General features: G+C 38.8%; 1 protein-coding gene across 1 annotated transcript; it reads left to right on the top strand.

Annotated features, from left to right (window-relative positions):
• The first annotated feature begins 8,372 nt into the window (after nucleotides 1-8,372).
• LOC120086948 (V-type proton ATPase 16 kDa proteolipid subunit-like) lies at nucleotides 8,373-10,732 on the top strand. Its single transcript, XM_039043761.1, has 3 exons — nucleotides 8,373-8,590; nucleotides 9,285-9,570; nucleotides 10,285-10,732. The coding sequence occupies exons 1-3, from the start codon at nucleotides 8,512-8,514 to the stop codon at nucleotides 10,415-10,417; spliced, it is 498 nt and encodes a 165-aa protein (XP_038899689.1). The 5' UTR covers nucleotides 8,373-8,511; the 3' UTR covers nucleotides 10,418-10,732.
• The last annotated feature ends 592 nt before the right edge of the window (nucleotides 10,733-11,324 follow it).

The following is an 11,324-nucleotide window of genomic DNA, read 5'->3' as shown; positions in this document are numbered from 1 at the left end:
TAAAAGCACTAAGTAGGGTGCATCAGCGACTCCACTATGGAGGGGAGTACGTAGCGGCTTGTAAGTTACTAAGAGGTCGTCTGGCTCAAAAAGTTCTTGACAGAACTAGAAGTTGTTCCAAGATATGTCTAGCCCATTACCCTATATTGTGATAATAATGGGGCAGTGGCGAACTCTAAGAAGCCGAGGAGTCACAGGCATGGCAAACATTAGAGGCGAAAGTATATCTGATCCCGAGATTGTGTATCGAGGGGATGTGATCGTCACGAAGATCGCTTCGGAGCATAATGTTGCTGACCCGTTTACGAAGGCTTTCATGACTATAGTGTTTGAGGTACCTACGGAGCATGGGTCTACAGGATCACCCGCGGCTGGACTAAGGTAAGTAAAAGATTTTCTTGTACTGGCTTTTATGCCCTAGTTTATTGTTTTGTACTAGTTTTATTGTACACCCCACTTCGCTTTAAGACAAGTAGGAGATTGTTAGGTTGATGCCCTAAAGTCTCGTGTCCTGTAGTTTGTAAACAGTTGTAATGAATGCTTGTATTGTAAATATATGATATTTACTTCAACATATTTTTTTTTGCTCAGTTGCATGTTTTATTTGCTTTACCACACAAACCAATAAATATAAAATCTCTGGTTATCTGTATGTAACTTAAACCTGTATGTGGTGACATAACAAGTGGATCATGTCTTGAGTGATAACCAAAAATGGTCTGTAGTATATGGATATAAGAGGGAAACCTTATCTTTGGTAACACTACGGATGCGGCCCGCTTTGTGAACTGATCTGATCTTGATTATTCATGTAGGGAACATGCGAGCGGGGGCATCCTATACAAAGAGTTTGTATAAGACTTGACCACGAAGTGTTAAAATCTTGTTATATAACATCGTTCATGATAGAGACTTCACTTCACTAGGATGGCCATAGGTAACATGACTTCAATCTTGAGTGAGTTGGGAACTCTTGCCATTGAGGGCAGTCCTTTGATTTGTATGGGTGCAGTGGCCAGGTCACCGATTCAAACCTACCATTTTAGGAATTCGTCTGATTTGGGAGCTGGGAACTCAACTACATAAGATGGAATTCACTCCTTCCTCAAAGCAGGGGTAAGTAGATAGATAGCTCCCTTAAGGGCTGATTCCAGGGCTTGAACGATGTGACGCCACACACCTTCACTTGGCCTGAGAGATGTTCATACATAGTTGGATTATGTTGCATTGTTCATTAAAGGAACCAATGGTACTTAAGGAGTGAGATGTAACTACAAGGAAAAAATGGTAAATTGGCCCAGCTATACTTACGAGTATCTGTGAAAGGTCATTGTACTCATGATTGGTTATATCCGATGGACACAGAAATATATTTGTGGTAAGAAGAGTTCAGTTGTTGGTCTTTAATGGAATATCTGACAGTTAACAGATGGTGGATCTCGTGGCTAAAGAGTTTAGTCAGCTATTCACATACCGTTGGAGTTTCGAGCTACAGGTCCATTAGGTCCCCTGGGTAGCTTGGATAAAGTTGAGGATCAATGTTTGGGTCAGTTTGAAATGTTCAAATTGACAAGAGGGAGTTCGATTATATATAATATAATTGAACTGCTTGATTATATATGATATAATTGACTAAATGTATGAGATATATTTTTTTGGAGAAAATTTAGATATAAATATGATTTACATCAATAGAGAAGAAATTACTATAATAGATATGTGATATCAAATTATAGGGTAAGAATATAATATGATTATATTTATTAATTATTAAATTGGTTAATTATATGATAATTGACCTAACATTTCTCTCGGACGTGCGTTAGTGGAAGCAGTCGCATTCGTTTATGGTAACCGATGAATAAAATGAAATTTTGTTTCATTTTGCAAAATTTCGAAAAAAAATGGCATCGGTGTGAAAACGCCACGATCACATAGCTTGGGAACCTATACAATAGTCATTCATCGCCTAAACGATCGAACACCATGCTAGCGCCTAAACGATCGCACGCTAGTCCCTAAACAATCGCTTAGCTTTCTTAAACGATAGCACAATGTGCCGTGTTTTCTAAACGATCGTCTACCTTTTTACTAAACGATCGCTTAGTAAAACCTACACGATCGTGTAGCTTCTTCTAAACGATAAGCACTTAGCTATACGATAGCTCATTTTCTCTCCCACTTACTTATTGTCTACATGATTTGCTCTTTCTCCAACCTCTACCAAATTCACCAAATACCACTTTTTGGATTCTCACTTCAAGAATACCAAGGGCTCCATTTTGGTGGTGTTATCCCTGCTGCGTTCACTTGTTCGTGTAGACGATCGTGCTGCTACAACCAATGCATTTGTTGGGCGATAGAGTACGGGTGGAGGTTCTTCTGCTGCATGTGAGTTCTAAAGCTTGAAGAGAGTCTTCAACTAGTATGAGAACTCTTTCCTTGTATTTTTATTGTTCGAAGCATGCCTTTAATTAGTGTGTTTTTGCATAACTATATGTTAGAATGTATGTGTTGTATTTTGGTCACGATGAAATCGGAAAGATTCAAATGCACTCATGGATGTTCTTCGTTAAGAGATCCTTCACAATCGTCTACCTCGAACAGTCTCGACACGAACAAAAGGAAACGGAGATGACACCACCACTCAGAGCCCTCAGTATTCTTTGAGTGAGAATCTAAAGTGTGGGCTTTGTTAGGATTTGGTAGAGAGGAGAAGGAAGAGGGATCGTATACAACAATCAAGCAAGTGGGAGATGAGCCCGTCTATCGTATAGACAAGATGCTTGATCGTTTAGGTGAAGTATACGATTGTGTAGGAAAAAGGTAAGCGATCGTCTAAACGATCGTGTAGGAAAAGAGTAAGCAATCGTCTAAACGATCGTGTAGAAAAAAAACCTAAGTGATCGTCTATACGATCGTTTAGCAAATATCGGGAGTTAAACGATCGCTTAGGAATAGGTAAATGATCGTTTAGCAAATAGCGCACAAGGGTGTAATCGGTAAGCTATCGCTTAGCAATATCGTATAGGTAAGCGATCGTGCAGGCACTATCGTATAGGCACTGATTTTCTAAGCGATGACACACTTTTTAACACAATGTTCACACATCTCATGCTTGACACACCGTGAGCTATTTATGCATCTCAAAGTGATCTTTCAACTCACTCATTCGTTATTAAAACAGAAGAGACGTTGTCCCATTTCCCTTTTAACCGTTCAATGAATGTGATTTCATCATATTCATAACATATAAATTAATTTCATATATTAATTATAGTATTTTCCTCTACTAGATATAAATCATATTTATACCCAATTTCCTCCAAATTAATGTATCTCATACATAAAGTTAATTATATCATATATAATTAATTAGTTCAATTATATCATATATAATCGAACTCTTTCTTGTCAATTTGAACATTTCAAACTGACCCAAAAACTGACTCTCAACTTGTATCCAAGTTACCGAGGGGACCTTATGGACCTAAGGCTCGAAGCTTCAACAGTACGTGAATAACTAACTAAACTCTTTAGTCATGATATCCACCATCTGTTAACTGTCAGGCATTCCACTAAAGATCGACAGTTGAAATCTTCTTGCCATAGATATATTTCTATGTCCATTGGATATAACTAATCATCAGTACGATGACCCTTCACAGAGGCTAGTAATTACAACAAGCCAATTTACCGTTTTGCCTCTATAATTACATCTTCCTCCTTAAGTACCATCAATCTCGCTAATGAACAATACAACATAGTCCTACTATGTGTGAACACCTCTTGGGCCATGAGAAGGTGCGTGGCGCCACATCGTTCAAGTCCTAGGATCAGCCCTTAAGAGAGCAATCTATCTACTTACTCCTGCTTTGGGGAAGGAGTGAACTCCATCTTGTGAAGCTAAGTTCCCAGCTCCCAAATCAGATGAATCCTCGATGTGGTAGGTTTGAGTCGGCGCTCTGGCCACTCACACCCATACAAATAAAAGGACCGCCTTCAATGGCAAGAATTCCCAACTTACTCAGGATTGAGGTCATGTTACCTATGGTCATCCTAGTGAAGTGAAGTCTCAGTCATGAACGGAGTTATATGACGAGACATAACACTTCAAGGTTAGGTCTCATACAAACTCTTAGTATAAGACGCCCCCGCTCGCATGTCTACTACACGAATGATTAGGATCAGACCATCTGTGATAAGTCACAACACTTGTAACAATTCCACAAAGTGGGCCGTGTTCGTAGTGTTATCAGGATAAGGTTTCCCTCCTATATCCATATACTACAGACTCTTTTGGTTGTCACTTAAGACATGATCCACTTGTATGTCATTACATACATGCTTAAGTTACATAAAGACAACCGGGGATATTAAGTTTATTGGTTTGTGATAAAATAAAAAAACATCTAAATGTGCAAAGTCAAGAAGTGAGGTAAATATCATATATATTATGCATCACAAATGTTGTTACAAAGTTGTTTACAAACTACAAGACACGAGATTTTAGGGCACAAACCCCAATACGTCAGACTCTGTTACCCCAATAGAAGAGCGTGTCAAAGAACTAAACAACTCGTAGAAAGCGATCGTTCAGATGGTGATTGAAATGTCTAAGGACTTTCGAGCCACCATCAATGTCATCTAGGTAGAGATTGCGGACATTAGTGCAAGAATTAACCTCACCATGAGAGCGTGGGAAATTAAACCTCAGTCGGGGGTGCAGCCCAATTCAACAGGGTAAAAATACTCAATCCTAAGCCCTTCTGTGGGGTTCACGACGCAAAGGCACTAGAAAATTTTATCTTTGACATGGAATAGTACTTTAGGGCTACAAACACAGTGACTGAAGAGTCGAAGATCACCCTAGCGATGATGCACCTAGCAGAGGATGCAAAATTGTGGTGGAGGTCCCGTTTCATGGATGTCCAAAAGGGACGGTGTACCATCGACATATGGGAGAGACTGAAACAAGAGTTGCGTTCTCAGTTCTTCCCCAAAAATGTTGAGATTTTGGCAAAATGCAAGCTACGAGAATTGAAACATACCGATAATATTAGGGACTATGTGAAACAATTTTTCGGATTGATGTTGGACATAAGAGATATGTCCAAAAAAGAAAAAGTTTTCTATTTTATCGAAGACCTGAAACCGTGGGCCAAAAAAAATTGTATGAACAGAGAATACAAGATCTCCTTACCGCATATGCAACGGTCGAACGGTTATTTGACTTGATTGATGAATCTCAAGAGATGAGGCAACACTCAAGATCCCCTAATAAGGGGGAGAAAGAGCAACGGTTCGAGCCCATCGAGAAATAGTGGGGGGTGATAAAGACAACAATGGGGATAGTAGACCCCTTAGTAGACGACTAAAAATACATGGCGGAGGTAGAATCAGAAGAATTTTTATTGGCCCTTATCCTGTTATATATGCAAGGGTCTGCACAAGGCGAGTGAATGTAACGAGCAGTCTTTAATGCTTTCCAAGCCTCATTAGCTTCGGACTGGAAAGACAAAGTTGTTCAGGTAGAAGACAAGAATGTGCAAGCAGAGGAAGATAGAATCCCACGGGTTGGGGCCCTGAGATTTTTAGTTGCCATCCAAAAGAATGTAGGAGAAGAGGGATCCCACGGAGGCGGACTGATGTATGTTTATGCTTGGGTCAACCATAGATCGGGCCAAAAGTACCATATGTCGATTTTGGGGGCCACCCATAATTTTATGTCTGAAATAAAAGCCAGACGGCTGAATCTCCGCTGGGAAGGAGGTGCAGGTAAAATGGAAAGCAGTGAAACTCTAAGGCCTTGTCGATTTACAAGAATGGCAAAGAGAACAGTCGTAAAGTTTAGGGGACTGGAGTGCCCTGTCCGATTTCGTGATTGTCAGTGGTGTTGGGAATGAAGTTCTTGCTTGAGCACAAGGTAACCAAGTGTTTAGTGATCACCCGGTCTATGCCCAACGTTGTGCATGCTGAGTCAGATGGCCAAAGGGGATAAGGATGATCTCAGCCCTCCAGATGGAGAAGGACGTTACCTACGAGTCAGTCGAAAACCGCAGAAGAGAAGGCCCCAAGACATTTGCGTGTCTTGGAACAATGTCGTGTTGTTGAGTTGGCAGTTTACACAAGTCCCAACTCCAAGAGAATGAGAAGGAGAGAAAGGAAGCCCAAACACCGAGAGTTCCTACTAAAGGAAGCTCAGACACCGAGAGTTTCTACTAGAAGACTGGGTTCGAGTAAATTTGTGCCTGGGACAGTTTCGAAGTCGAGGGCAAAGAGAACATCGCCTCGTGGAGCAGCTTTAGAGGATCGGTGGAAGTCATCGAAAGGGTTGGGAAACCTCTTATTGGGTGCAGTTACTACCGTGGATGGAGATTCATCCTGTCATCCACGTAAGTAGACTAAAACCCTATTATCCAACCATGCCAAAGAGAGATGTAGGGTGGTGACCCGTCCACAGGCATTAACGAAGAGAATGGCAGGATAAGAAGCCAACGAGAGACTTACGGGAAGGAGAGACAGAGCAGAAAGACCAGGACCAAGCTGGGAAGAGTTCCTGGAGAAGTGAAGAAGCCTCAAAGACAGAGAAGTTCCCTGGGAGCGCATGGGAAGGGCTCAAAGGCAGCTGCTCAACAATATGCTGAGTTCGAGCAGAGTCGGTTGACGAGGACGTCAACCAATTTAGTGGGGAAGAATGTCACGGTCATGCTTGTCCCGGCCGTGTGGCCCATGGCCGCATGGTCGCCTCCACCTCCTTTTACTATGCTTTCATCCTATGTATTTCCTTTTGCTAGGTAGTTAGGTTTATATGTACTTTTCTTAGTGAGTGACCGCTCACCCATTTCCATATGCAAGGGTAGGGGGTGTGTTTTTGTTCAGAATGCACAATATGGGGATAAGACTAACCATCACTTCCCCATACCCAAAGTAGTATGTTATAAAGATGTTGTTGTTGCTTATTGCTTTCTAGCCTACTACAATCTTTCTCTTCTCTATTCTTACAATCAAACTGTTTGTGAAAACCTTTTCTCCAAACTTGTTTTCTTTAAAACGGGGGTGGAGGTTGCGAGAGGCACCCGGTGTGCCATCGACGTTTCGTATTCGAATTGGCTGACTTGTTTGTGAGCGGGAATAAGTACCACACAATCGCTAAGGGAAGCTTCGGAAAGTGTGATTGTGACACAACGTATGTATTTTCGACTAGTTCTAAGAAAGGAGAGGAAATAGATTTAATTTCAAAAATCAAAAAGTAAAAAATAAAATGATTACCAAATGAAGCCAAAATAATCCAAATAAAAAAAATGCTATCTATAGGCTAGCAACATAAAAACTCTAAAAAAATATATAAAATAAATTCAAATAAAAATAATAATTAAAATATACGTCAACATAACTCAATTGAATGGTTACTTGACCGATTTCAAATACAAATCATCAAATGGAAGAATTACAAATTCAGGTTATGAATTTAACACATGAAAGTTAAATTAACATAATCCAATTTGATGTTTCTAACACAAATGTTACAACGAAAAATTAACCTACATATATCAAATCCATTTGTATATTTCAATCCATGAATTTTTCACTTTCTTTTCCGGTACAATAAAAATCCAACGTATGGTTAAAAAATCATCAAATGAATTTCTATTTGTATGTTCCTTAAACATATTAAAAAAAGTTATTTTCTAAACAAATATCAAAATTCATATTTTAGGTTAAAAATCATTTTAGTACCTAAAATTTCATAAAAGTAACAATTTAATCCCTAAATTTAGATTTGTAACAATGTAGTTCATATAATTTCAATTTTGTAACAAATTAATCCCTAAAATTTAATATGTAACAATTTAATCTTTGTACTTTAAAAATTATAACGATTTAATCCCTATCGTAGAAATTAGTATTAAGACTTAATGATATTTATTACATAAATGAACTAAAAACTAATTAGAGACTCAATATATATTTTTATAAAATACAAAGTTTGTATCATAAAATAATAAAAATTGATATATAATTCTAATGTTTTTTTTATGTTAAGGATTAAATAGTTACAATTTGGAAGTATAATGACTAAATTATTATAAAAACAAAAAATATAAAGATTAAATCATTACTAATAAAAAAATTAAAGACTAAATTATTATGTTCATCAAAGTTAAGATGACTTTTTTAAAGAAAAAAAAAACCATAAACTCGTACTAAAAAGAGAAAATAAAATCCCACAACGACCCCAAAAAATCCCACAACCCAAGGTTCTCGTGGGTACACGTTCCACATCACTAACGGTAAATACAAAAGAATAAGAGGGGTATTGAGATAATTTCGTATGATTGACGAGTACTCCTAGCCTTACTCCTCTGCTCGCCTTCTCCAGCCTTTATTCCCGAATCACCGGTTTTGCTATTTCTTCATCAAAGAAGAGAAGAAGAAAAAAACCTAGAAAAGGTTACCCGAGCATCGGGACCACGATCGGAGTCGGAAGCTTTATTGGTTGTTAATCCAATGGCGTCTACTTTCAGCGGCGATGAAACTGCTCCTTTCTTCGGCTTCCTCGGGGCCGCTGCAGCTCTTGTATTCTCATGTAAACCTCGTATCTTGTTTTTTCTTTTTTATTTTCTCCCTTGTAGTTGTGATGCGACACGGATCGACTAGATTGATTCTATCTTTTATTATGTTTTGGGGTGTAATTCTAGTTTGGTCGTTGATTAAATCTGAGAATTCATTCAGGATCATGAACTCTGAGGCTTAGTTGATGGGGATGTATCTTTTGTAATTGGCCAATTTGGAGATTTTTTTTTTGTTTGGGGAGGGGGGGTTGGTTCTTGGATTTAAATGGCGTGGATCTATTTGCCTATTCTACTTTTAGAAATTGGGTCGATTTGGGAGGAGATGACATGATGAGATTTGGCCGATCCTGTGGTTGGTCGGAGTGGATCTTATGCTGTTTTATGCTCATTTGTCTTCTACCTCCACAAAAGTAACTTTGATGGTAAAATTTGCTCCTGAAAACTCCGATACAATTTTAAATAGCCTGAGAAGATGGATGATTGTTCTCTTGAAGAACTGTTCAAAGGGATTATTCATACTTCTGCAAATTCCTTTTGTATTATTATGTATTCCGGTACAATATATGGGGGTTTGTGGTGCTTTGTTTGTTCCTACTAAAGTAACGCCTTATGTACCTTATTGACCCATCTTTTCCTATTGGAGGATACGATTGTCCAGTTAAAGTGGCATTGTGATAGAACTGGTGCTCAATAATTTCTGTTTTACAGGCATGGGTGCTGCTTATGGGACTGCAAAGAGTGGAGTTGGAGTGGCCTCCATGGGAGTTATGCGGCCAGAGCTTGTCATGAAATCTATAGTTCCTGTTGTTATGGCTGGAGTGTTGGGTATTTATGGGTTGATCATTGCCGTTATTATCAGTACCGGAATAAACCCAAAAGCTAAGTCTTACTATTTGTTTGATGGGTATGCACATCTGTCTTCTGGACTTGCTTGTGGACTCGCTGGTCTCTCTGCTGGAATGGCAATTGGGATTGTTGGTGATGCTGGTGTTCGGTAATGTTTATACTCTATACCTTTTGTCTGTAAAGCGTGGATGCTTTTGTGATGTGGTTGATGATAGTGTAATTACCTGAATGACTATATTTCAGATTGATGGAGTTGATAGATGCTTCAACTTTGTGAAGTCACTAGTGTAACTGAAAGCGGATAACAATCGCCTCTAGTGTTAGAATATCTTGTGCTTTGGCATAGAATTTTGTTGAAATGTTAGATTTTGAGAATAGTATCATTAGCTTCCACGTGATAAGGTGTCAATAATGATGTGTAATTAGGTCATATGAAAATCAATATCCATTGTTAAATTTTCCATTTGACCGATGATTAATCGTTGAACGAGTGGTGGTCTAATTTGAGGGGTTGCTTTACCATCTGGTCCATCATTGTCATGATTAATGAGTCTTCTTTCTCATTCTTGGAGTGTTAGAGACTGTAACTCATCTGATTCTCCTTTTGTTTTGTTACTATGTATTGATGCTGGCTTAGTTCCAGGCCCAAAATATTTCCTGTCCTTTAGTTTGACCATTTCTAGTGGATTTTCTTTCATGCATCTGAACCTTTTGTCGTCCAGAATTAGATAAGGATAATAACATGCAGCATGATTTGATCATTTTCTTTTTCCTTTCTGATTCGCTACATAGCTAGTCAATGTCAAATGATAAATCTAGCTCTATAACATGTTTTATGCTCTTCTGTATTTGATGCACTCAGGGCCAATGCACAACAACCTAAGCTTTTTGTTGGAATGATTCTCATCCTCATCTTTGCTGAAGCTCTTGCCCTCTACGGTCTCATTGTTGGTATCATTCTTTCATCTCGGGCAGGCCAATCTCGTGCAGATTAAAGTACACCACGTTGATCCATCATCTTTGAATTTGTCATTCAAATGTCTCAAGGAGATTTTGTTACTGTGTTACTTCTGTCCATGTCAAACTGAACTTATTGTATTTTATTGAGTTATGGTAATGAGCAGGTTTTATGACAAACTCCATGCTCGTCTCGTCATTTTGTGTGATATTCTTTCTAATTTTACTCAGTACACTGGAGTAGTGAACTGATTTTATGTGGACATTACCTTGCGGTGCAGATTCCTTTGAAAATTACGTTAATATTCTTCAAATAAAAACCATCAAGGTACAGGCCCTCTACTTTTGTTCTACTTGTATGCATAATTATGGGGGCTCAAATCAGTTTGGGTTTGTGCTGCCCTACCTGTTTTATGTGAGTTGAATTCTTGTTTGTGTATGTTACAAATGCTAATACGAAAGGATATTGTAGTTTTGTTGAAATACGTTATATTAGCCCTAAGGGCATTTTTGTCTTTTTACCATATTTGCTAAATTAGGGTTTCACATTATTCTATTTATATCTGAGGTTAGGTCTATTGTAAAAATGACATAAAAATAATAAGTTCTTTTCTACCGTGGTTTTTCTTCCCTGAATTAGGGTTTTCCACGTAAACTCCTTGTATCGTCTTCTTTCCCTATTTCAATATGGTATCAGAGCAAAGTGATGAAACCCTAGCCCCGGTAGAAGAAATTCAGTCATCAAACTTGATAGGTGAAGGTACGCTGACTAATGAGGCTGTGATTCAAGCAGCGGTTGATCGCTATCTTCGAACCATCATCCCAGGTGGCTCAGTCGAACAGATCCAACTGGCGAGCCGACCATCAGGTGTTGAGATTGCTCTAGCTGGCGCGTCGATTAGCTTCCAGTCTCAGCCGTTCCAACTGAACACCATCGATCGGATC

This window comes from Benincasa hispida, chromosome 9 (assembly GCF_009727055.1).
Source record: "Benincasa hispida cultivar B227 chromosome 9, ASM972705v1, whole genome shotgun sequence".
In the NCBI taxonomy this organism is placed as follows: Eukaryota; Viridiplantae; Streptophyta; class Magnoliopsida; order Cucurbitales; family Cucurbitaceae; genus Benincasa; species Benincasa hispida.
This window is presented reverse-complemented; position numbering and strand designations above follow the sequence as displayed.